A 27,162-nucleotide genomic window follows, 5' to 3' on the forward strand; every position below is an offset into this window, starting at 1 on the left:
CGCAGCAACGGGGCGTTAAACCTCTTTTCTTATAAAGACACCTCCTCTCAGCGACAAACACGCGAATATTAAGAGACTACGCAACCTTAACAACACAGGACAAACGTACAAAAAGAACGGGATTCGGGAGTACAAGAGAAGCAAAAAAAAAAAAAAGAACGACGTACCCTCATGTATTGAATGAATTTCTCATAAACTATATATATATATATATATATATATATTGGTTTTTGATTTCACGAAAAGAAGAACGCTCAACAGAAATAATACACGTTTATCATCCTTCGATTCCATCTCCCTTTGTCTTTTTCTTGTGATTCCGACAAAACGCGAATTCGCTGAGCAAACACAAAGAAAGGAATACTGGTCTTTTTTCGCATTAACAACTTTTTTGCTCCTTTTCTCTTCCCCTAGAGTAGACAACGAGCTCTCGCAGTACACCCTCATTTAGGATCGCATGATTTGTATACCACGTATAAAACTGATAAGATACGTTCCTTATTTTAACCATGATGCACAATAGGTAGATCTATAAATATGCTACATCTTACATATCACAGAGCTACGCGTACACCCACTATCAATGTTAATATTTTTTTGTTCCGTTTGCTTTTAAAATGTGTCTTGCATAACGTTTTCGTTCACTGAGAATTGAAAAGTGCAACGCCGTGTGTTTCATGGAAAAGAACAAAGTATACGTATAAAATGTCAACCCTTTGTCGCCCTATCTTGCGAGTTCACTGCTCTTGCTTAGAACTTAACGCAATATCAGAGAGATTCATTTGTTAAGGAAGATATGCATATTGGACACCCTCAAGTTTTTCGGAGTTGATTCGTGAAAGAGAGAAGGTAGACTACAAAGGGTTACAGTTCCAAGATGTTCAACAATCAGAATATAGACAATGTCCATGTGGAAGATAGCCTCAGTTCATTGTGAGTATCGTAGATTTGCTTAGATTTTATTATCTGTTCGTTAAAAAAAAAAAAAAAAAAAAAAAAAAAAAAAAAAAAAAAATTTTTTTTAAATAACGATGCATAGTCTACATATATGGACACAAGGTGCACCCATCCCATAATATTTAAACCATCCGAAAAATCTACGCCAATGTGTACCATGTTTGTGGTGTAATCATAATTAAAAGTATGGATAAATATTACGACAGTCGATACCGATTAACAAAGTCAACAACATTGGGAGTAAATCGTTAGTCAGTGTACCAGGATAATCTTCCAATAGACTGCGGTGGAGCATAGTTTTCCAGACCGAAAACAGAAGAGAAGAAACAAAATGATAAACCGGATGATTTCATAGAGGGCGTACGCAATGTATGAGTATTCAGAATTCTTAAATACTCGTAGCATACGCTTCTTCCTATTATTATATCACTATTCAACCCTGACACACGCGACCACCGTGCGGTCAGATTAACGCCAGTAGGAGCGTGCAAGCATCCACAGTGTCCAAAAAGGGCGAAGACAAGAATACCATTTGGACGCGCCTAGACATTTCTCGCGACCCTTAAATTGTTCTGAAGTCCGAAAGAATAATATAAAGGCTACGACACCGTGTGAGAAACCTAGAAACGAATCGGCGTGGTTACTTTTCTTTTTCCACTGAATTTCCACCCGGTCGAGAGCAAAATCCGTTGAAAAGTATTTCCGGTGTGACGCGCGCGTTCGAACCGACCAAAAAACGGTAGTAGTATGCCACACGTACTGCTGTTCACAACATTTTCTCTACTGTGCGTAATCAAGTGTAACGAACTGTGAGAAAGACCGTTTCACGAAAGAGCGTTACATGTAATTATCACAACAATGTCGTTCCGCAAACGAGTCCTTGTTTCGGCTCGCGTGTATTTTCGAGTCTTGCATTCTTCTCTGTCGGCTCAAATCTACTATTCATTTATTTGAGTAGTGACGTGGTACAGAGTAATCTGGAGGCCCGCAAAAAATTACTTATTATGCGCTGTCAACGGATCGGTTTCGTGGCCGGCTCGCGGCGGCAAACGAGAGTTTCACGTCTCGTTTCCATCTCGCGTGAAATATATGTACATATACACCACCGAGAGACGCTTTCGAATGGCCGTAACAACGTTTTCGCGACGTTTTCTTCGTTTATTATGTTAAATCATTTTTAATGTCCCATACACATTCGGGTATGTTCACGCGGCGCATTTTTTTTAAACGTTTCGATAGAAAATCTGTCCGGGATAGTCTGAATCGTTCCCCCTAAAAAATAGCAAAAATTTCGACGAGCGCGAACTAAAAAACAGGTACAACTAAATTCATTTGATCGCGGCCAGCCTGCGCGTGCCCATATTGATACGGCACCGCAAAGGCAAGACCACTCAGTGGCCAATTGCATAAACATCAAACAACAATGTTTCTCATTATTATTATTATCATCTTTTTTTTTTATCATCGTTATAATCATTCGTTGGTTTAACAACAAATTACTTTCGATATATATTATAAAAATAAGGTATCAAACTTTGCGCCGAGGTACACAGCCATTGTGACTACATGCTTAATTTAAGTTGTCCCCCTAAAGCCCAAGTTTTCCTTTCTCTTTCCCGTATCGGCACGCCTTTGAATACGTTCCAAAGAACCGAGCCAGGATGGTCAACGAAGTACTCGCTTTTGTACGCTATAATAATTATGCTGGATTATTCCTTCATCAAAGTGCTCTAATTTCTTTCCCTCTTTTAATGAGATTACTTCCACCCCTTTCTATATCAGAGACACGCAATCCAGCAGTCTCGTTTATAGAACAGAGAACACATACGATTGATACCATCGTCGTGCGCTTTGCAAAACGGGTGTACGGCTTAATTTTTATGCAAAAGGCCTTACATTTTGAAGAGCATTGCCTGTACATACATATATATATATGCAAAATATAAATAAATTATCAAATATGAAAACGTTAACCCACACCCCCCTTCTATATGTTTCGTGCATTTCAGGAAAGCATTAAATGTCGTTTACATAGTTATCGCAAGAAGAGTAATTACTTTTTTTTTTTAGAGATATGACCATATTATTTAAGCCTACATATCTGGTCATAGTCTACATCCAGTAATGATTATATCAATGTACCACTGCTAAACAACTACTACTACTTCAGAAAACTCAACTGGAATGTGCCTCGGAGATTAACGGTACGCGACTTGCAATTTTTCTCGTTTACTGTTTCCTTTGGAATAAACGTTACGATTTGTCTTCCTGGGCGAAATAATGGTACTTTGGATTTTTATGTCACTATTTTCTTCACGAACAACCAAAAACTGATATTTTACTTCGTTTTACACGTTTGTGATCGGCAACATTCCAGAAAATAATAAATGATAAAGAAAAGAAGAAATATTATATTACGCATATATTCGAAGGAGACCCAATATCTTCTACACAAACCGTAAACATTAGTGGGCCCAAATGTAGACAGAAAAAAATTGATCTCTTACTTAGCCTGCACTCTTACCGACTTATATCTCGAAAAGCGTCACTGCTGCACTGGCGTGGGCGGATAAGTATAACTGTACGGCGACACAGCTTGAAATTGGCCGTAGCCCATCGACTGATAAGCACAAGCTCCAGTGTTCGGTGGTGGTCGATTTGTCTGGAAGAACTTGTTGTTCACGAGGCTCTGCATCCCAGAATCGGTATGTCCATTGGATGGCATCATGAATGGTGGTGCCGCCATCGAATACATGTTCTGTCCCCCTGTTTGATTGCCACTGTACGTATTCTGCCGATTATGGTACCGATTACCTTGGAAACCTCCTGTTCGGTTGTGATATCTGGGTATATTGGTGTTCTGATATCCAGCCTGATAACTGTTGCTAGTACTCTGACAATTATTGGGGTAAGCGTTAGGCTGTCTCTGGTGTTGTTGCTGCTGTGGCTGCTGTTGATAGTTAGGCTGGAAATTATTTTGACGACCGTTCTGGTATCCATTTTGATGGCGTACAACATTTCTGTCCTGATTATTGACGCTGTTATGGATATGCTGATTGCTCTGAATGTGTTGGTTCTGCCAACTGTTCGCTGTCGGACTGGTATTATTCCTAGGACTTCCACAGTTATTATCTTTATTAGAGCGAGCATGACTCCAACGCTGACGACCTTTACCGTATTGATTTTTCATCGAATTAGCCAGATCAGCCAACTGTGGGTTTATCACCTGACCAGCCTCTTCCAAAACAGAGATCAATTCTTTCGCCTGTCTTGCGTTATTTGGTGTGAAGTAAGCATACGCAGTGCCAGCACTTTGACAGCGGCCTGTCCTTCCTATACGATGGATATAGTCCTCGGAGCTATTCGGATAGTCGAAGTTAATTACATATTTCACATCTTCCACGTCTAATCCACGAGCAGCTACATCAGTAGCGACAAGGATCATGGTCTTGCCGTTTCTGAATTCAGACAAAACATAATCTCTCTCGGGCTGCGATTTATCACCGTGAATAGAGATGGCTGGCCAACCTTCTCTCTTGATTGCCTTTGTGATATCGTCTACCTTCTTCTTTGTCTCAACGAAGATTATCATTTTGCTCCCTCGATCCTTGCTAATTTCTCTAAGTAGATTCGAGAGCTTCGACTCTTTCTCGTGCTCCTGACAGATTTCTATAATTTGACGGATGTTATGGTTGGCGGCCAGCGTCAAAGAACCAATGTTAATTTGAATATAATCTGATAAGAAGTCTTCGGCAAGAGCCTGAACTTCTTTGGGCCATGTCGCGGACCACATCAGCACCTGCCTGTCGGGTCTTATTTGTTCAATAATTTTTCGTATCTGTGGCTCGAATCCCATGTCCAACATACGGTCCGCTTCGTCCAGAACAAGGTACGTGCATCTACGTAGATTTGTGGTTCCTTTCTCAAGGAAATCGATCAATCTACCAGGTGTTGCGATGCATATCTCAACTCCACGTTCTAAGTCACGAGCCTGTGGCCCTTTCGGAGAACCACCAAAAATGCAGGTATTGCGGATACAGGAGGAGGAACCAAAATCCCTAGCAACAGTTTGAATCTGTTGAGCCAGTTCTCTAGTTGGGGCCAGGATTAAAACGATCGGACCGTCTCCCCGACTTAATCTTGGTTGATTATTAATATGCACTGTTGCTGGTAATATGTACTGAAAAACAGACATAATAATGTTACATTTAATATTATTTATCTCATTAAAGGTAGTCTTTATTTGATATAATACTAAATTCTCTGCTGAATATGTTAATTTGAAATTTTTGTTCCTCAGAACAATAAAAAAAAATGAAAGTACACAGTTCTATGTTTTTGAGAAGAACATTATAATAGTATATTCGATGTGTTTTTAAAAAACTAAATGTTTCAATCTACAATAAAGTTATTGCTATATACCCGAATACATGGATGTTGAAACCATACAACTCTGTGATAATGTCTCACCCCGTATAATACTGAACCAACCTCTCTTTTTTATAAGTTAATATTTTGTTCATTACATGTGTCAGAATTTGATAAAACTTAGGCTGTTTTAGGCAACGAGTCGTTCAAAAATCACAAAATGAATAGCAATGAAATACATACTGCTAGAGTTTTTCCAGATCCTGTTTGAGCTATTCCAACCAAATCACGCCCACTGAGTGCAATCGGCCAGCCCTGTGCCTGGATTGCTGTTGGTTCAGCAAAACCTTGTTTCCTTATTTCTTCCATCACATAATCTGGGAAATTACTTTCTTCGAATGCTTGGATAGGTGAAGGTGTATTACTTCCTTTTACAGTAATTTCTTTGCCAATATGATATTTGGCAATATCATCTGATGACCTCTTCAAAACATTGATATGTGGAATATACAGGTTTTTCGTGATCACAGGCAACTTGTTTAAATCCCAGCTAGGCTTTTTTAGCATATCCCCGGGAGTCCTCCTCTGAGTTTGCTTCTTAACTTGCTTATCTTTTTGTGCTTGTTGCTGGCTATTCCAATATGTTCCACCTCCATTGCGGTTACCAGAGTCTCTGTTACCTCTGGGCCTAAAATGTATCAATTCCATAAAATGCTGCCAACATATTTCCTGCATTCATTATTATACTTATACAATATGTTGGACTTTCGACAACCAGTTCCATATTTCATAAAGATCTCTTTAGTTTTTTTTGGACCTGAAGGCATTAATTTATATATAGCCCCACAACTATATTTAATGTATAAAATTTGGTTCATAAAAGAAGCTGTTTGACTCTGTCATCAATAATGGACTTGGTTATAAGTAGGACATTGTTAATGAAGGACCATTATTATGTTATTCCAGGCAAATATTTCTTGCATTTCCTTATACACGTATGTACAATTAAATATGAATAAATTGAAAACTACTATATTATTGTTTCAATATAATAATTATGTATTACAAGTAAACTAATGCATTATATATTTACATGCATAGAAAACATATCAAAATATAAACGACAATTTTCATATATTCAATTATGTTCCTGTCATCAACTTTTAAGACAACCATGTCGCCATTTTTATTTGTACGAAGTAGTTAATTGACCCCTGAACAAAATGCTTTCGCAATATGTATAAATTTTATTGTATTGTGTTAAAAAATATCAAATTTATACACACATTTCGACACATCGTTTCAACGTTGCTGAACTATTCAATAAGATCAGCGATCGTAAGACCTTCACGAACAAAATGGTGGAGACCACGATATTACAAAAAAAAGTTCACTCGGTTTCATCATTAAATATTTCATTTCACTGTTTCCGCGTGTAAAAAACAATTTGTCAATAGCATACCTGCTGTGATTGGAATAACTATTGTTATACATCTGGACGAAAGTTTAGGCGAACCTGTTCCCGGATAGACTAGCAGTTCCGTAAGGACAATCTTCGATTTTTCGGGAACTATGTCAGCTGTATCAGTTACACCTGTGTGCAAGATTAAAAGTCTAAAAATTCTCTCGCCGCAATTATGAGGACAGATTGCTTTTTTTGTACTGATTTTATAGGGTAGGACAAAAAAATCTACAGGATCAAGACTAGAAAATATTTAGAGAAACTCACCCTGCAAGACCCGGCGAGCAGAGCTGTAATGGCTGACAGGCACTGGGAAGACGGAAACGGCCGACTGGGCAATGTTTCCGCTTCTAAATATACGCGTAAACGAACACACAGAAAGGTAAGTCACTGATTGGTCGGTTCTTCTGTCGTGACGTGATCGAAACAGGTTGTCCAATCATAGCACAGTCCGACAAATCAATGAATTCAAGTGTGATATATTTATCGAATTTAAAGGCCAATTTACATGAAGCGTGAGAAATGAAAATTGGAAATAAGTTTTAAATTATAAGCTAAATCCAAAGTCAATTAAATGGACTCTTTGAATAACCTGTTATTTGATATTAACACTTTGTTCGAATTTATACAGCGTATACGTTTTATTACGGTTTCAATAGTGCATTATGAAAAATAATATAAGTATAATACAACTACTAGAGAGGAAATGAGAGTGCTCACGCCCAGGAATTCGTTGTTTCCGAGCATATGTGCTGCACCAAGTGGCCGATTCTATTTAGCATAGTAGTAGAAATCTACCCATATCCTGGTTCCACGCTAGCATGTATCAGCATATATGATATATGTATAGTACTTACCCGAGAACAACGACTTTCCGGGCGTGAGCACTATAAGTTCCTTTTTGATACAACTAATTATATGTTTTATTAATAATCTCCAATTACATGTATTTAAATACATATAAAAGTATTGTAAACATGTATTTTCATTATTTAAAAGGGATGTCAAATAGTGTTTTTAGGAACGTTAGAAGCCAGTAGCCAGTGGCGACTCACTGGTGAGTGGCATAGAATCTATGTCATAGATCCACATAGATCACCACGATCAGTACAGGCAGGTATGACAGGTATACTTCGTCTGTGCTCGTGGTAAATATAACCTTATGTTGTCACATTAAATTTATAAATCAAAATATTGTTTTTGTGAGACATTGCACAATGGTTTACCTTGTAAATATTATGAAATTTCTGTACCATAGTAGTAATCCATTTATGTTCAAATCGTCTAATAAAATCTGTCGAAATGTACCTTATAAATTTTTTAAATTTCCAATGATAAATTGTTGTAGAAGTTATTGTATCATTCTCGAGCCTGAGGAAAATCAAAAACAGAAGAAAATAAAAACACCAAGAATCCCTAAGATTACACTGATTAATCTTGATCAATCTAAAACTATTGTTCTTTTGGAGGATGCTATGAAACTTGCTAAACGCAACAATTTTCACTTAATTAAACTGTTATACACTGATGGAAGTGATGAAAGAGAGGTTTATAAGCTGTGTACTCATAAAGAGATTATTGCAAACGAAACTGAGAGAAATGACAACGTTAAAAACCATGAATCTATCAAATTTAAGAGTTTTAAGGTTTTTTCCATAGACACCAAGATTACAGAATATGACTTGGATGTAAAACTAAAAAATATCAACAAGTTATTGCAAAAGGGACACCGGATAAAACTTCTACTAAAACATTATGACAACCAAAAGGTAAAAAAATCATTCCTCCAATGAAAAATATATTTGTATTCATAAGTTTTAGCATTTGAATGTTGAAATTCTTTACAATATTTGGGCCCCTATAAATTCTTTTTACAATGGCTAAAGTATATGAATAAAATGACAAATTTATAAGAAATTATTTGACATTTGAATTCTACATTTATTCATTTTACAACTTCTAACTGTAAGAAAACATATCGATTATACAATATATGTTTTACATGAGCAATCTGTTGTATCATATTGTGAAGATAAATTTTTTATCGATTTATTATTTAGAATACCAAATTGTAGATTAAAAAAGTTAGAGTTCCAAGAAGAAAATTTTCAAGTTTCCAACAATGAAAACATAAATGAAATAATAATTTTGCTGTACATATGAACATACATGTTAATATTGATTTTACAGGAACAATTGTTAAAGCATGTAAAGTGTAAAGTAGAGGGAACTATAGCAGTAGAAAGACAAAAGGGTAACTGTGTCATTTGCACATACCATCCTGTATTAAATAATGCCAGTGACAGTTCTAAGAAAATATAGCTACAAATTGCTAACTAGAAAAATGCTTAAATTTTCAATAGTAAGAAAATGTGATATAATGTAAAATAATGTATTTTACTAAATATTGCATAAATATATGTATTGTGCGAGTTAAATATCAATAATGTGAAAAGCTAGAGCAACAATACATAGAAATTGCTGTAATCTGTGTTTTATTGTAGTTCCAGTGATGTACAAAGAATCATTTCCAATTACTTCATTAAATATATTAAATGACAAAGTGAACAGTATTTATTTCTTGGATTGAAAAACATTACACCTAAGTATTAAAATGAGATTCAAAACAGCTTTCTACTGTTATATTGACAAGTCTCTGTAAAGTCGTTTTACAGTTCATTAAAATCCATATTTCAAATAATACTTTGATAAAACTTCACATTTCATAATTGTACTCAATTTCGTTATTATCAATGCTATGTTAGCATTAAACAAGGAACAGAGTTTTGAACTTCATTTTGTCTTATATTGCGTACAGTATCGTTATTGTCGAATAAGAGTGATGAAATCACTGTTTTAATATTTTTTGCTTAATAATAAATAAACATCTTACTATCTACCGATATGTTACTTATTTCATTTAATCGGTAATTATAGTTAACAAATATGTTCTCAACAATGATAGAACTTGTCTAACTGAATTGATGTAAATCTTAAGATTTTATGATTATAATAGATTCTAATTGAAACATTGGTCTTAAATTGAGATCTATATTTTCTTAAATCTTTACATTGTAAATGCCGCAAATATATATTTTATAATACTTCTATAGATCAATATGAATGACTATTATAAGTGGGCCATTTTAGTCCACAAAATATTCGAGAAACTGCATTTTTAAGTACTTGTTTTTTAATGTACTTTTCCACATGAAACGTATTATTTCCTTTGTATATATATTTCTTTCTTAAATTTTTGTAAAATTTACAATCTAATAGTCAAATATTAAATCTAGTATGTTTAGAAACATAGTTACCAGAAACCTTGATAAATTATATTTTTTTTTATACTTATTGACCTGCTTTTTATTGTTTTATAAGTAACTGGAATGCAGTTCTCTTGGATTAGAGAGAAAATTATTGAATTATAAAAGTTTAATATTTATTACTTTTTTAATAGAATTCTAAATGAGAAAAGGTTTGTGACACCTAATACCATATCTAATTAACATCCTTTGTAAGATTCCATAATTTAAAATAAGAAACTATTATATGAAATGTGGTATGAGTTTTCTGTGCGTTATATTAATTAATCTACAACTTTATCATATATATTTTTAATTAACTGCCATACCATAAATAAAAAAGAGCATCATATTTTCTTTGGTACAATTGTTTGTCTAATGATAATAGCATCACTTCACCATTTATACAATTGTAATTATACCGAATGCTCTGTTATTAAAGCATAGAAAACACCTAACCTGAATCAATACTTCAATACAATTCATCAAGTGCTATAGAAATCTACTTTATAAAATGTTATATTTTTTTAATTGTTTTCAAAAGTTTCTATTGATTGTCATATAGAAAGTACAGAAATTTTAATGTATTAGATGATATTTATTATAACAAAACTTCATTTTATGATAAACTTTTATTGCACTTGATTTATTGATACGTGACATGCTTTAAATGATACCTAAAATTTAAATATTTTCATGGTACAAATGAAATAGAAAATGGATATGTAAATAATTAGATAAATATTATTACGGACACTCTATTCTGTGACATTTTTTGTACTCTACGAGAGCAGGGCACAGCTTGCCCCTGGGACCTAGGGGACGAATTTTGACTGTTCTTATCCTGTATTCTGATGCCTCTCCACAAGTTGCTGAGCAACGTGACCAACTGGACCATTGTGTCATTTTGCAATCAACTGAAACTAATTAAACAAATCATTATCCTGTATAGATTCATTTGAGCATGCACGTTACACGATTATTACACTACCATATTACCTACGATAGGTTCATAACAATACTGTCCGTATTTTCTAAAAAAAAACTTAATGATATAATATTATTTTGAATATTTAAAACTTACTTTCATTTTCTTCTGCTGCTGAATTTCGGTCACGGTAAGTACGCCGACCTGGTCCGTCGCCTTGTAGGGCTGCGAATTATATATTTATTTAATTATAGCGCGATATTAAAATTGCATTAGGTTCACTCGTTATAGCACTTACAGCACGGTGGAATTTTGTGGCATTTTTTTTTACGATGACGTTTCTTTGGACAATTTTTGCCATTACCTCTCGGTAAAACCTACGTGAAACGCCAAAACAGTTGAATGAAAGTTTAAGTGGCTTTTTTTAATTATTTCAATATTAATAAAGTTATTAGCGGCTTTGAAGCCCTTTAATTATTAAATATTTATTTTTTTTATTTTTGTTTTATAAACGCCAAAGGAATATTTACCGTAATATCTCTGGTACTAACTGTGTATCCTCTACAACCTATGCATTTCGACCACTTACTCCATTCGGACACCTCGCAATCGACACTTTCCATGTTGTCAGGCGATTCTATGACCTGACTGTCGGCCTCCATGCCTTTGAACATTAGACTTTCTGTAAGAAAGAATATCAGTGAATTTCACATTATAAGTAACCATTGGTTTAAATGAAAAATACAAAGAATTATAATTATGTGATGTGGAGTCGAATCAAGATCATTCGACTGTTTAAAACCATCTTTGCGAATGTTTAGACAGCTTTTCGATGACTTTGAACGGACGAATGATTTTTGTTTCGACGTGTAGTAGTCAGCGTCACCATAATGAGCTCGTTTCGTCTTCCCGCTGCGCTGCTCCTGCGCGGGTATATGATAGCTGAGAACGCTGCTGAGAGACACCTTATAGCTTTTCACCGGTGTTGATGAGTTTGTTCGTAACTCTCCTTCGTTTGTTTAACGAGCAAGCGTGCGCAAAGCAAGGTAGAAGATTTTGTTACAAAAAATGACTATAACAATCCTTTCGGGAAGTTATTTACAAGTCACTTTACAATTTTGGAAATTTCAATCTCATTGAACAATGTTAATCATCAGAGGCTTTTATTGAATATTTTCAACATTTTCTCAAGGTCCTCGATATCGCTTAGGCAACGATGCGAAACTTACTCTGGTAATCGTTGCAGACATTGTTGCAGTCCTGTTCAGTCTGAAAATTATTGCGGTTTCCATCGCAGCCGGAAAAGCTGAATAATCGACAGCGGCGCGACTGTGTGTCAAAGTAGGCCCTTAAAATATTGCCGTTACAACTTCCTTTCTTCATCGGTTCACTGCAAATATCTGAAATCAGTTCAGTTCCTCGTCACTTTTCCTGGCACAATCAGAGTATAAACCATAATTTTTTGTAAATTAATTCAATTGTAAACCTTGCGATACACAATGTTATTAAATACGTCAGATTTTTAATCGGATATAATTATGTTCGACTCACGTTCTGCTTCTTCCTTTGAGAAATCACATGTTGGAATATTAGCCACGCAGGCAGCCTGCTGTTGTTTGCACTCTTCGAGGCTGACGTCGTCGTCCTTGTCCCCCAAACTGCTCCAATTTTTATCCACGAGTCTGGATCTCAGTTGTACCCCAGGACCACAACTAGAGCTGCACGGAGACCAGAGGGACCACGGCGTGTAGCGATCCTCGGGACACTTCTAACGAGTAAATCAACGAAAATTATACTCTCTATCAGGAGTTCTAGTCCTTTCTGAGCAATTAATCCTTTGCACTTGCCTTGAACATTTATTACACGTACCAATGAATATCTTAAGAACTGTCTCAGCGTTGTCATTTTTAAGTAATTTGTCAGTGTCCAATTCGTATTTTTAGTTTTCGATGTTTGATTTTCAAGTTGGTGTTTCATACAAATCGGAATAATACAGATGTAATTTAGTAACAAGCCAATAAGTGCAAACGGTTAACATGCTAGTCTTTTCATTAATTTTTTATCAGGTTTTTCTAATTTCTCGTTCAGTTTGTAGTTGTCAAAAATGTCTTTTTTATATACATTGACGCAGTAAGAACGTTCGCAACGATCTTGTAAAATTAGTGGTATATAATACATCATGAAAAACAAGTTTAGTTCACATTATGTACTTTGAAACAGTATGTATAAATGAATAAATCATAAATGAAGCTGTGTATGTACAAATGAACATTAGTGAAAGGTTTCAAAAAATGAAATTATCAAACGAAGCTGCGATATTGATAATGCTGTGAATGAAAGTTATTTTTAATTAACGTAATGGTACTGAATAAACCGAAAAAATATAACACTACATTCATTCAACAGAGATAACGAACGATCATAATGCTGGACAATAATAATGAGTATTATTATTTGTGAAAAAATATCAGATTAAATAATAGTTAATTAAAATTCTTTTTAATTTCACTTAAACACTGATTAATTAATCTTCAAAGTCTAAAAGAAATGATATGTACAGGAATTTAAGATATATCAATTTTGAATTCTTCTCAGTAACAGACAACAATTTTCGAGATCTTTTCATTCATTCCCGTTTCACATACGTGGATCATCGTTTTCGGTTTCTCGTGAGTAAATCGACTTACGTGAGGATGCCAGTGCCATGGATGCATCTGCGAGAAATGGTGCAGGTATGAATTATAGTTATACTCTGTTAGTAATGATTCGAATGTTGCTCGAGTTATTAAAAGAAAAAAACGTTCAATTAGCGGTTCATAATTTGTTGAATATGTTAGTGATTTTCATGAATGGTAAAAGTTCTTCATCCTTCTAAGTTAAACAATTTCGAAACTCATCGGATCTCAGAATTTTTCCGTATTGACTTTGTTATTATAAACGTCAAAAGAAGACAACTTCCATTCAGCTTCAACTCATTTTTCTCAAAATTGGATTTACACTACGTTAAAAAAAAAATGACTCAAATATCAACATTTTCAAAGTATTCTATTACAAATGACAATGATAATAACAATAATAAAGTCTCGCTTAACTCTGTGAAAAGTAAACCAGATACTACCCGTTCCGCTCTTATAATGACATCGTCCTAATATTATACAATGATCCCAGTCCAAGCTGTTATTGTTACCAAAATGCAACGTATACTCTGCGACAATTGCAACAACGTAGCCGGCATGATTAGCGACACGTTCTGATGAATGTCCCCACAGGGATTCCGTACCTGCAGCCATTCCTCGGTTACCTCCACCGCCGGTTCCTCTCCCTCGTAATCCTCTCCGTCACCATTGTCTTCCTGTTCATCATTCTCATTGTCCTCCTCCTGGCTAGATGGTTCTCTTACCTCGTCGAGATCCTCGTCCGGGCACGGAACGTTCTCGCAACTGATCGTCTGCTGAAGTTCCGGCCCATCCGGGATCGCTTTGCACTGTTTCCGGTGCTTCTTCTCGCGGAAGTTCCGCGATCTCGTTTGATGGCCGGGGCCGCATGTCGTCGTGCAAGAACTCCAGCTGCTCCACTCGTCCAGCGCGCACATCTCGGTCTCCAGTAAACCAGCGTGACGGCCTGCTTTGCTGCTGAAACGAATCGTGGTACCGTTTTATGATCGAAGCTTCGCAACCCTGGTGGTGAGTCTTTATGGAATTTTCTGTTGTTTAACTATTCCCGAAATTACCAATGGGGACTTTTCCCGTAACATGTCGCCCTGTCAGTTAAGTTGGCGCTGCACTTGTTCAGCGAGGCGGCGACCTCGTCCCGGTAATGCCTCTGTCTGAGCTGACTGCCACGACCGCATGTCACCGAGCACGCACTCCAAGGACCCCATGGTGTCACTCTGCAGGCTTCTGCGTATGTCAGAAAGTACATAGCTCGTCAACGTCACCACTCGAGACCTCACACTTCGTTTTAATTACGCGAACCCCACTGACGAGAGCTTTCCACTGGCGGAACAATTTTGGGGGTTGTTTTATGTATATGTATAGGATGTTCAGCTACTGGTTGTCAGAAAATTTAAGGGACGATTCTAGATGCCAAAGTAAGACTGTAATCTAGAATAACGAAATTGCACGAAGCGCTTAGCTTCAGAGTTATTGATTGTCGAAAGTACGGGTAAGATACGTCTGATGCGATGGGTTATTCTACTGAAACGATTCCCGAGCCCGTAAATTCAAATTACGTTAAAAGATATTCCACATGGGTTTATTTTTGTCGAGAACCATATTTGTATCAACATTCAAATACTGACAGGCAAAATAGTAGATTATTCTTGTTCTGTTCTGACTGTTAAATTTTTTTTTCATTAACGGCAATGATGGTACACTACATACAATACAATTATAACAATTCATCAGGCATTCAACTACTATGAACGCACTAAGTTAGAATGCAAACCAACATTATAAATAAATTAACAAAATATATCCGACTACGAAATGAGGAATCTGGTTGAATCGTGAATGTTTCAAGTACGAAGAATAAAAAAATGAATTTTTACATAATAATTTTCTATTAAATAAGAGTTCCTCGTAATATTTGTAAACCTAAAAATCACTCACGATTCACCAGCCCCACATTCAATTTCTATAAATAAACAAGCGAACGCAAAAAAAATTGAGACTACTTTCAAGCTTCGTTTACCTCAATTTCCGTCGAGTCAGCTTGAACATCTTTCACAGCGATTAAGCAAACATTCCATGACACAGCGAGCTCGAGAGGAAAGAGATATTTCTCGAACGATCATGCTACTCGGCTGCACTGAGCGCGACACTAAATGTGTTATAGTGAAAGGTAATCCTCGCCTAACACTGCTTACGTTTCCGTAAAAGCTTGCTCGGTGTGAACCCTGTCGTACATGATTAACAACGAAAACTTGGATGGAACGCGGTAAAAATTAATATAAATATACATCATTTTACTTGTATAAATTGCAGAAATGAATCTTATATTAAAAATCGTTTTCATATTTGTCGTCGAATTATCACAAGAAGACAAATGAGTAAGTTGTATTCATTATTGTACGCCTGTCGCCAGAAATTCTCTGTCCACTTCCGGTCGCCCATGTTCACGGATCAAAACGTAAAAAAACACAACAGAATAAGCGATACTTGCTATTTTTTCGGTTACTGCCTGGCTGAGGGGTAGTAGCACCTGTATCAGTCGTTTCATCGGTCGCGTCGTCGCAAGTCTTCTCGTAGAGTCTCTGCCGATTTAAATAAAGTCTGGCGAGAGGTTTCATGTCCAGGCCGAAGGGATCATAGAATGGAGACCTTGAGTCGTTTGGGTACGTCGATGTTATGCGACGAATAGGCTCTTGCGGATCCGATTCCGCGTCTGGTGACTGTGAAAATATTTATTATATTTTTTAACACAGGTACACTTGGATTTTCATGAAATCACATTTTATATGATCGTTATAATTACTATAATACACAGTGTGTTAATAACAACGTGGGACACTTTAATACAGGGTGGACTTTCGAAAAGATAACATTGGCTCAAGAAATATCTCAAGTTTTCGATTATTTTCATCGATTTCATTGTTCATCGGTATCGTATTTTTACAAAATTGTAGGACCGTGAAACACTATTTTCTCCGTGGTTTTCATCCGTTTCCACCAACCCCCCGGTTGCAGGACGAGAAATGGCGCGCTTTTCAGAGAACCGGAAGGCAGAGACGTCGCGACGCGACGACGGAAAATTTCCGTTCGACCGGAAAAGTGTCGAGGGGCACGTTTCCTATGGCGTCGTCAGCGATTTTCACGCGATCCGCACCTCTATTGTCAATTGTTAGGGACGGAACCACCCGTCATATTTATTATGCCATTTTCTGCGGCCGACAGTTGACGTTCATTTCGCTTTACCGAAATGGCTACGCGTAGAAATATAGCGTGGTCGATGAAAATCGCATTTTTCTCAACGATAGGATGTTTAATGATCTGTTTCGATTACTCAATTATTTTTCAATGTTTAACATCGATTCTGTGAATTTTTTAAATGTTATGTACGGTGTTAGTCAAAGTTATGTTAATTCACTGTATCACTGTGTCATTCTCAAATTATATATCCATATGTTTACATTTTAAATCTATTATCAGATTTATACAAATACAGATTTCTTCGAACAAATTTCCAAAGAATGAAATATACTTTCTTCCTGTTTTTAAGGTTTCATGGCGTTCAGATGATAATACAAATAGTGTACGATTTTTATTTTCTGTATTGTATTTCGAACATTTACATTTGATAGAAATGCATAAACACCCGCAATCTACTGATGATAAAACATTTACGTGTGTGTTGCATTTAAAGTGAGTAAACAAGTAGAATTCTACTTACTAAATAAGTGATCCCGTCATCAGTGCCCGCGTCGTAAGGATAAAGATTCAGCTCCTTGTGCTCGATCCACGAGCGATTAGAGAGACACAGCTCCAGACCCGAGACTCCGACTATCCAATCCGGGGAGGGGTCTGAAAAATGATTTTTAATTCCCATATCGCGGTCGACTAGACAGAATGTTTCGTTAGTTGGTCAGGTACTTCGGAAAGTTTCGATTAAAATGCGCTGCGTTTCTCGAGACTTTTAAAAACCATCGTAGTAATTTAAAAGTACTTTCGCGTAATGGAGGAACGTCCATTTTCGAGACTTTCCGAGATTATTATCGATTCACGAACTTTAGATACCTACGCCAGGAATTAAAGCCGGCATCGCGTAGACATTCTACCAGTTATTAAATCTTGTGTGCATTTGATACGTAAATTTTATTTAATTTCTTTTGTGTTATAATACATTCTTACTGTAATTACATTATACATATTTTATTCTTTTATGGTATTAAAAATTGCCTAAAAATGGAATAAAAATATGCTGATAGCTACGTAACTTCAGGAATTTTTCCGTACACGTTTTTTTGTGATAGAAAAAATTCCCTGGGAAAATAATCTTACCAAGCATGGACACCAAGGACATGAGATGGTGCTTCCGGTCGACGCGGAACACTGCAAAAGTTTTGCCAGTGACGTTGGGGTAGCTTATACCTCTAGCTTTAATTATCGTCCGGATATGCTCGCTCTATAAAAAGAAATTAAGAGCCGTCCGTACATCTGTTTTCCCAAACCACAACACTAATGTATTGCGAGATTTCGTTTTCATAACTCTGATTGTATTATTTTAATTTTCTTCTAAGTAGTTCTATAGTAAAGAATATGGGAAATACCTGAACTAATAATTTAATAATTTAATTGTTTTAGAGAAGTTGATAAAAAAATCTAATAAGCATTTGTAATTCTAGTTTGTAAAGTTTGTATGTCGAAATAATTGTTGCAGAATAAGATAAATCGTTAATACAGATCGGTCTGGAAATATTTACTTCCTCTTTTAATTCTGATTCCAGCTTCCTAGTCGATCCAAGTTCAGCGACTTGTCGCAAACCAATGCTGGCCATGCCGTTGTACCTCCAAAATCTGTAATCTACCGTATGAGATGCTCCAATCACATCTGAGAATCGAATGAGCCATCCCTTGCTAGGGAAGTCCTGTTCAAACATAACAAATCAATTAATTAAACGTTAATTTTGTTGCCATTTTATATTTATCGTGAAATCACTGTTGACGTTTATGTAATTTCATCTGTATTTATTCAATACGAAATTTAGCTGGGATGTATACACTGTACCTATTAATGAGACAATTCAACGATACCACAAGCGTAAATTTTCTGTCGATTTCATATGTGTTAACAAATGTGTTTATGGTTTTTAATTTTCTACGATAATATTTCCCATTTAATTCCACGATCCATGATTACCAACGAAATAATCGTCATTACGGGTTATGTTTTCGGGTGTAGCAGCAGTTATATGCAAATTCAACGAGTAAAATGGGTGGACTTCCATAGAATTTTCGATTAATATGGACGTCGAAGGATCGCAGAGGTGTGCAAACAGAGATGAAATAGGTATAGTGACGAATCGCCTGGATTTACGAAGTGTCCCGTATAAATCATATCAGCGGAATAAATTTATCTGTTAATCATATCGACTATAAAAGCCAAAGTTCAATCAGAGTAAAAGGAGATCTTTTTCCTTCTCTATCGGTCGAGACACTAAGACATCGAGTGCATTCTCTATACAAGAATCCTAAATACGAGGGGATCGATAGCGTGGGGGATCTTACGTGCCTTAGGGTGGGTATTTCTCGACCAAAGTCCTTCGAAAGTAACTTCGTACTTTGCCTCGTCGCAGGCGTAGCACTCTTGCAACACCGGGCCTTGATCGTCCGCCTCGGCCCTCGAGTCCTGGCAGATCTTCAGAGCTAAGTTCGGATCATCCATGTACCACGTATCCGGCGTTTCCAATATCGTTGCCCTGTGCTCCAGAGAAAAAAAAAAGAAAAACGCAACACGAACACGCGTTATTGAGACTGCGACCGAAATTTCACTAGCCGATCGTCGATTGAGAACCATTGGCCGAGATGTTCGTAGGGTCGGAACGGGGTTTGGAACGTCTTTAGAATTTCATTGGAAAAGAGTATTTTAATATTACCATTATCGTGTTATTGTATTTTAGTACTATTTCTGTTAAAAAAAAGAAAGAGTTAAATTACTGTTAAATAAAATTCTAGACACGTTGCATTGTTTTTCACGTTTATATTTTATTTCCAGATCTGAAGTATGATAATAAAAAATTTACGAATTGCTACTTGAGAACAACGTTTGAAGAGAATTTTGAAAGTTGTTGAAGAAGGAATAGACAACACGTTTATTCTTCATGCTGGTTAATAAAATGTCCCTTCACCTGATAAATATGCAACCGCTACCTTCGGAAGGACTAGTCCAGGCCACAAAAATTTCCTCCTTTGGCACCTTCGAGGTTTCCACAACGGCGTTCGGGCAAATTTCGGAGTACCTCGTCAATGACTCGTCCTGGAGATCGAAGACACCGCTATCTGAACCATCGTCGTCGCCTTCAGGTTCGCTGGATATCAGAAATCTAGTAAATCTCCTCGGGATCATTCCGATACCCTCCGCTTGCAGGGTCACTGAAACAAACATTTCTGCATTATTACTAAACTCCGGATTTTTCCAAATATTGGGTCGAACAGAAAGTTTTTTTCGCCTTATCTTTGTACGTATAGACAGTGGAGTACTTCAAACGACACATAATTAGAAGACTTCATGGCGAGTACTGCAGTGATAATAATTCGTAAGCCCCCTTATTTCGAAATATTCAACTTACTTTCCGTTTTGTCAATTTTATTGGAGTAACCGTTACATTTCTCTGATGAGTAAATGTAATAACATTCACTCTAAAATTGCTCCATTACATATATATGTATATGAATGTAATACAGTAACATGGAAGGCCACTAACGATTCATGTATTTCACATTGCAGCACTGAAAGGATTATTAATTCAAATTTTCGCGATCGAGAAGCGTACCGAGAATTACGCGAACTGAAACGAATAATTAACAGCGTGTTTTTGTTCATGATAAAATTAATTTAATGCAGTTCAATGTAATTGTTGGACGTTACATTTGTGAAATGTTTGAAAGAGAGGCTAATACGGCCTGGCGGTGGTAAGAGCGAATAAAACTGGGACCGAAATCAGTTTCGCGGTGCACGCGAATTTTCGATCGATTAAATTCTACGCCCCGTGTTTTCTGTAATCTCCATGTATCGAAGGAATATTCGTGTGTCTAAAATAGAAATATAGAAGCTCGCCGCTACGTGGCCTGCTATTTATAACTCGGATTAAACGCGATATACGATGAACCCGGTGAAATATCGGACATTTCCAGCAATTTTTTTCACGTTTCCTGCAGACCACCTTGTTACATTAACAAAAAGAAACAAAACGCGCGAGTTATGATCAAAGCATGAATTCCTGTTGTTGAAAAGAACGAGAAAAAGTCTCTATAATTTACAGCATTTCAGAGTCACAATTGAAATGAAAAAATTTTCGAATTCTGAATCATTTTTCGCTATTAATCGTTCGGTTATGTTGTAAAAATTTATAATAGGGTATTCCTTTGTAAGCCCATCAAACAGACAGCAACAAACACCTTTTTAGTTGCACAAGAAAATGTTTCGCGTCTTTTCCAGTCGATTTTACATCGACTGGTGCGTGTGTACCAGGGTCGTAACACGCAGATGTTTAGAGCATTTATGGCTTCCAGTATTATGGGTCTTCGCGGACCGCGTCTGCATCGAATACATATTCAACTGCCACTTAAACCTCCCCCGATAACAAATATTTTTCACGGGAAATCGAATTCCTGTTAATCAAATCGTGCATCGCATTCGATCGTTTCATTCGGGTTAATCCGGTTTATACGAGTGTCCTCCCTTCTTTACGGCGAATAATTGAAGGAAAATCAAGCTTACGTGCCGGTTAAACGAAGCGATTTCATCGACGGGCGTTCGTCGACGAATTTTTACTTTTAAACTTTCGTGAAAATCTATTTTCTAACTAACTACACTAGTAAATTAAAGTGAATAGTAATTAATATTTTCTATTAGAAATTCAGAATCCAAATAACGAGGGGAGGTTAAGTATTTTTGCCATTTACGATAAACAATCTGGCAAACGTCGGCGTCGCAACCAGACAAAGTCGCATAAATCTGGATGTGGACGCATTCAAGCATCTCGCAGTCATTAATATTCGGAGTTGCGTCAGAAAACAGTGACTCATGACCTCCCACGATAATTCCCATAACCCTGAATTAGAAGAATTAACTGCAAAAAATAGTGAGGGAGGGAGGAGGAGGCAAACAGAGTTAAGTGAAACCTTCATTGGGGTATCGTGTTTCCCACGCCAATGCGCGTAAAAATGGCAGGAGAGGAGTCCAGTCTTTTCGATTTTCCAACTACGTTTCGACAAATCTTATTTAAACAATTAAGAAATATCTATTACCTACACAACTTCACTATGGTAGCGGCCAGCAATGGATGTTCGACAAGATGAGCTTTTGAAATTAGCAAATAACTTTTCAATTTTTAGTGTACCACCTCAAGTCAGACAAAAATGTACTTTTCCAGGTTCTAAGTTGAAAGTATAAGAAATGTTTTATTATTTCTTGTGCATTCACGTGTTCTGTATGACGAAAATGGACAGTTTAATTGTTCGCCAAGGGAACAGAATATTTGTAAAAAAAGAAGGGAATATCGAATCGTTCGAGCTGAAAATCGATTCGATAAAGCTTGCACTCGGTGGCACTGTCTCGTGAATTTAGTTGTCACGCTGCTTGATCGCCTCTACGTTTACGTCTTTAGAAACCTTTCGAACGTAAATCACGGAGATTTGTTGTCTGCACGAACAAGTTTAATCGAATTCCGGATAATACGAGTTCTTGCCTTCCGTTTTTTTTTCTTGCCTGACTTTATTCCCTTTACCTTGCTTCAATTTTTTACGTTTCAAGACACTAGACATTACATTTTTTCAGTCTTTTTTCAAATTAACTTCTTCTGTTTAAACGTCTTCTTGTAAGACATTGTATTTTTTCTAAAAAAAATATGTGAACAGTTTATTTACCGTATTACCCATCAATTTATTTACTTTCTTCAAGTTTTCGAGTGCTATCGTAAGTCTTAGAATTTCTGTCCATTGTACGATAATGTTGATAGTGAAATGTTCATTCAAGTCAAACGAAGAGAAATGGTGTCAGAAAGCAAGAACCTACAAGCTGAAACGCAACGATTATTTCTTATCCATTAATTGTGTCTAAAGTTTAATTGAGTGGATTCAGTTTATACAGTAGAGGGTGCACGACAGGGTGTAATTCGATTTGCCTGCGAGAATTACGTTAGAGGCAAGCTTGTGCTGTTATTTGTTTTCTAAATATCTTAATCGCATAGACAGTATCTAATTGACTGTCATTAATAACAACTACTTTAAATTTATATAATTCCTCCACCAACAATGTGATTATTATACTGATATTTAATGCAAATATATATTTGATGAATTAATTTACAGAAGACGAAATGAAACAGAGATTTGTTTACTCTGTTCAAAGGCGTTCAAATTTAAGCAATTCACTAAACTCTTCATTGTACTGAATTTTAGACAATCGACGAGTATATTACAGATCCATAAAATCCTCAGTTTATTGATCAGTAAAATACATAAAAAAAAAGATAATAAAATCGATATAGTTCCAAGTTAACTTTATGCTTCACGATATTCTTCGTAAATTATATCTCTTCTATTTCACGTTTCGATGAGCGAATATACAAGAAGAAAAATACATATTTCTAGTGTCATCCCCCATTGGTAGACCAACTATTAAGCAACTCTGCGTTCGACGTTTTATTTTTAAAGGTTGAATATGAAGAATGGCGGGTTTTTGATTGCCGCAGGGGCGGAGGGTAGAAGCTGAATTCAGTTTGCCCCGCGTCCTTACCATTCATTACTCTTTTTGCTCGGGGTCTGGATTTGAGGGATGATCATAAACCGCATTCTCTACTGTTGGTGGTTCCATTGTTTCTTTTTTTTCGCCCCTACAGCATCGCAACTACTTTCACGCCACAAAGGAAGATTAAAAGTTCCTTCTCAAGATCGGAGGCAGCTTGTTAAAGAAAACTCTATATTCTCTTGAAACAGGCTCGACACATTTACAGTTTCATTTTCGTTTTCCCATCAGAAATCTTACGGAAGTCTCATTTCCCAGTCAGAAACATTGTGAATAAACTGTGAATGTTTATTAACGTTCATATGCTTAGAGACTTCTTTACGAAATATAACATCGAACAGGGATACGACGATCTTTTGAGAGGAATTCTATTCGACTAAAAACAACATAAAGATTCCACTAATCTTCAGGTGATTCGATTATTCTACTTCAGCTTTCAGTAACCTTTCGTTTTCTTAGTTTCGTGTTCTTAATTGTACAAAAGAGTCATAACAGGATACTTTATACTTATTATTTCTACGAAACTTTAAAGAAATAACATTACAAGGACAAAGAAACGTAAGATATTTAAAGAAACCCGACATAAGTTTCAACAAAAATTTTCGTGAAAAATGGAAGAAATTGGATATACATGCTTGTGGATATAATTCTGGACCACTGTGACCTGTCTTGAACGTGTTAGTAACAAAGGGACCTAAACAATGTAGAAACTGTGGGTGTTTAAGGTGTTAACGTTCACCTAGCCGTCTCGTCGCTCTCGGGCGAAACGCAGCGTGCAATTATCGAAAGCTAAGCCGGCTCGTGGACCGGCGACGATCCACGGCCACTAACGCATGCAAATTCAACGAGTCGGTGAATTAATGCGTTACGTAACGGCTGGCCGTTAGCCAGGTGAGAACTCTCCGTGGATGCAGTTCAACGAATGCACAGAGTGTAACCGGCGCGACGCCGAAGAACGCGATGAAATCACGGCGGACAATAGACGTTCCCCGCAGGGGAATAATGAATTCTTCGTCAACTGAACACATACACGCACACACACATACACAGAACGGTGTTGATCGATCCCGCCGATGTTCAAGGTGTCGAGTCCCGTTTTGCAGTTCATAGTGAAGAAAAAAGTATAACTATATAGAGGCTGTATCTGAAATGATTGGTGTGAGCTGTATGTGTCAAAGGAAGAAACAAAAGTGAATTCGAATCTATGAATTTTATCGGCACATTGATCGAATCTCATGGGGGACATCGACCATCTGTTTAAAATTTATTTTTCTGACGTTAACATTTGTTTCTGGACGTACAAGGGTGTCTGTTTTAACTGGGCTCGGTGGAATATGTCGTAAAGAACTGATGGTATCAGAAAAATCATTTGGTTGTTTGGTATGAAGAAGGACATAATGTGGTATAAAACTCTAGTATTTAGGTATTTATGATATGCTTCGATCGAATAAAAAATCTCGAAATGGAATGGATCGTTCATTCGCCGCCATAAATGATTCCTACGGGAATCGTGGACCGATATTTCACACGCTTTACCGCCTATCGAGATTCGCGGATAGTGATCTCTGGCAATCGCGCAGTCACATTATCGATATCTATGTATATATCTCACGAATGGACGTCGTTGAACTCTGAATAGGCTGCGGGGAAGAAGGATTTCTCGCCAACCGTTTCTTTCAGAAAGATAATGACGGCAATTATCGAAATAACCGTGGATTCCCGTGCATGTTGCCATCTTGCGCGCGCGAGATACGGTTGAATTGCGAGCAGTTCTGACAGTTCACCACCACTTGAGTTGAATTACCTCCTGAATTTGGAAAATAGGGGTAGTTTCTGCTGAACGAGAGGCTGGCTCTTTCTTCGGGTTATTAGTTCAATCTCAAATTCCTGCATTCGTTTTATCCTCCACTTGTTTTTATGAATTTATCTCGATGCTACCTACAATCTCAGATAGAAAAAATTCTATGATGCAATGTAAAAAAGTGAAAGATCAACATAAAATTGTTAGGTAGTAGTAAACCAAAAAACACGTTCTTCAGAGGAGCAACAATGTAAATAACGTTATTTGTAACGCGGTGCCTAGTCGAATAAGAATAAATATCGTCGACATGAAACCTATTGCATTGTGAACTGAGCACGTATTTGTTTCGGTAATTTCAGTACCTAATTAATTAACAGCCTGGAAACAGTGAAGCTGCACAACCCCTTCATCGCATGGTTTTCAAACAAACAAGCAATTTGTAATCTCCAAGAGTCTGAGTCCCTATTTAACTATTCGAAGTAGAAGCGAACGAGAATTAGAAGTTTTCCACGGACTTGGATCAAGCTCGGCTAACTTTCTCGAGCAGAGTTCATTACGTCCGGCTGCCGTTTGTCAGATCGGACGTGAATTAATTTTTCTAGTACCTTATGCTCGGTGAAAATCATCGCGATTTAAACGTTCGAAGATCGAACGCGACTCGAGGGCGAAAGTTTTTTAATATGGTTCATTATCGAGACTAGACTCATTTGAAATCCGAGGATACTTCTACGTTTAAACGACGATATTTCGAAATAGTTTTATTTTACGTTGAAAAATGTGTAATTATGGTTTGTTACACAGATACGAAACCTTTCAAAGTAATTTGATTAACAGCACATCGGGGTGCACACCAAATGGGATATCAATCTGTCTATTAGAATTTGAGATCTATTAAGTTCTAATAAAAGTGTAAAGTTTTGTGAAAAAAAATATGCTCACCAGTATATCGGGTATTGGGCATGTACGAGAAGACCATTTCCGTTCGGTTGAACAGCGTGATGAAGAGATGGTATCTCCCATCGGCGTTCGACCGTGGCATGGTGGTGCCGTCTATGAGTCGGCTGCATTTGGACGCACTTGTGCTCGTTACCGCCGCCAACAGCAACAAAAAACAGCGGACGGCCCTTAAGCTTTTTAGACCCTGTGAAAAGGAAGTGCAAGGTCGTCATTAAACCGTGAAATTTTCGTCCCGTTGAACGTATGCATCGAGTATTTTACGCTTATGAAATCCAATATGACGCTTGCATAACTGCTTTTTTCAAACAGTCAAAATTCAACATATATCACGAATTAAAGCAATATTGAAAATGCACTTTAAATAAAAACTTATCTTTAGTCCTATTTTGTGAGAGATATTTCTTTAAAACGAATATTCCTGTTATGTGTCAGTAGTTATGAATTACTTTTGAGGAATCCAATATCGCGGCTTCATTCTTGTAGACTGGTGGAACATAGTAGAATTTTAAAGGTACCTATAGTTTGCAACAATGTTAAAAGCACGATTTATTGAGAAATATTTAATACTGCGAAGTATTTTGATTAAAATTATGTTCGTAGAATTTGATACGGTGGTTACTTCATTGAAGCCCCTCGGAGAACAGAACTTCCAGGTATTTTGTAATGTAATATTAAACTGTAGATGTTTACCATATTTCGAGGAAATAAATGTTCCCATCACTTCGTTAATAAAATATAAAGTCGCTATATTAATAATGTCACGAGAAATTTGTTTAAGGTCTAAAATTATCATTTGTATTAAATAAACTAGATTTTATAGTAAAGTACAACCTGAATTTCAATTTTTTTCGAGTAAAAGCTACAGATCATAATAACTTGATTGTTTAGATTAATTTTTAAGCTCACGTTTCGGTGTGAT

General features: G+C 36.6%; 3 protein-coding genes across 3 annotated transcripts; 1 reads left to right on the top strand and 2 right to left on the bottom strand.

Annotated features, from left to right (window-relative positions):
* Nucleotides 1-1,026: 1,026 nt before the first annotated feature.
* On the bottom strand, nt 1,027-7,112 carry LOC107186010 (DEAD-box ATP-dependent RNA helicase 20-like). Its single transcript, XM_015573801.1, has 4 exons — nt 7,055-7,112; nt 6,788-6,919; nt 5,569-6,013; nt 1,027-5,137 (listed from the first exon to the last, which is right to left on the bottom strand). Exons 2-4 carry the CDS (start codon nt 6,817-6,819, stop codon nt 3,503-3,505), a joined length of 2,112 nt encoding a protein of 703 aa, XP_015429287.1. The 5' UTR covers nt 6,820-6,919; nt 7,055-7,112; the 3' UTR covers nt 1,027-3,502.
* On the top strand, nt 7,083-9,109 carry LOC107185945. Its single transcript, XM_015573722.1, is given in 5 exon segments — nt 7,083-7,169; nt 7,787-7,904; nt 8,164-8,197; nt 8,199-8,556; nt 8,978-9,109. Coding segments are annotated over 5 exon segments (729 nt in total).
* Nucleotides 9,110-10,839: 1,730 nt separating this feature from the next.
* LOC107185946 (spondin-1) lies at nt 10,840-26,961 on the bottom strand. Its single transcript, XM_015573723.1, has 18 exons — nt 26,863-26,961; nt 26,690-26,758; nt 26,226-26,427; nt 19,866-20,109; nt 19,250-19,436; nt 18,441-18,605; nt 18,019-18,142; nt 17,411-17,541; nt 16,184-16,412; nt 14,751-14,919; nt 14,301-14,652; nt 12,572-12,788; nt 12,250-12,420; nt 11,907-12,029; nt 11,551-11,702; nt 11,319-11,397; nt 11,177-11,245; nt 10,840-11,015 (listed from the first exon to the last, which is right to left on the bottom strand). The coding sequence occupies exons 1-18, from the start codon at nt 26,959-26,961 to the stop codon at nt 10,840-10,842; spliced, it is 2,958 nt and encodes a 985-aa protein (XP_015429209.1).
* Between the last annotated feature and the right edge of the window lie 201 nt (nt 26,962-27,162).

Source organism: Dufourea novaeangliae, unplaced genomic scaffold (assembly GCF_001272555.1).
Source record: "Dufourea novaeangliae isolate 0120121106 unplaced genomic scaffold, ASM127255v1 scaffold54, whole genome shotgun sequence".
NCBI classification, from domain to species: Eukaryota; Metazoa; Arthropoda; class Insecta; order Hymenoptera; family Halictidae; genus Dufourea; species Dufourea novaeangliae.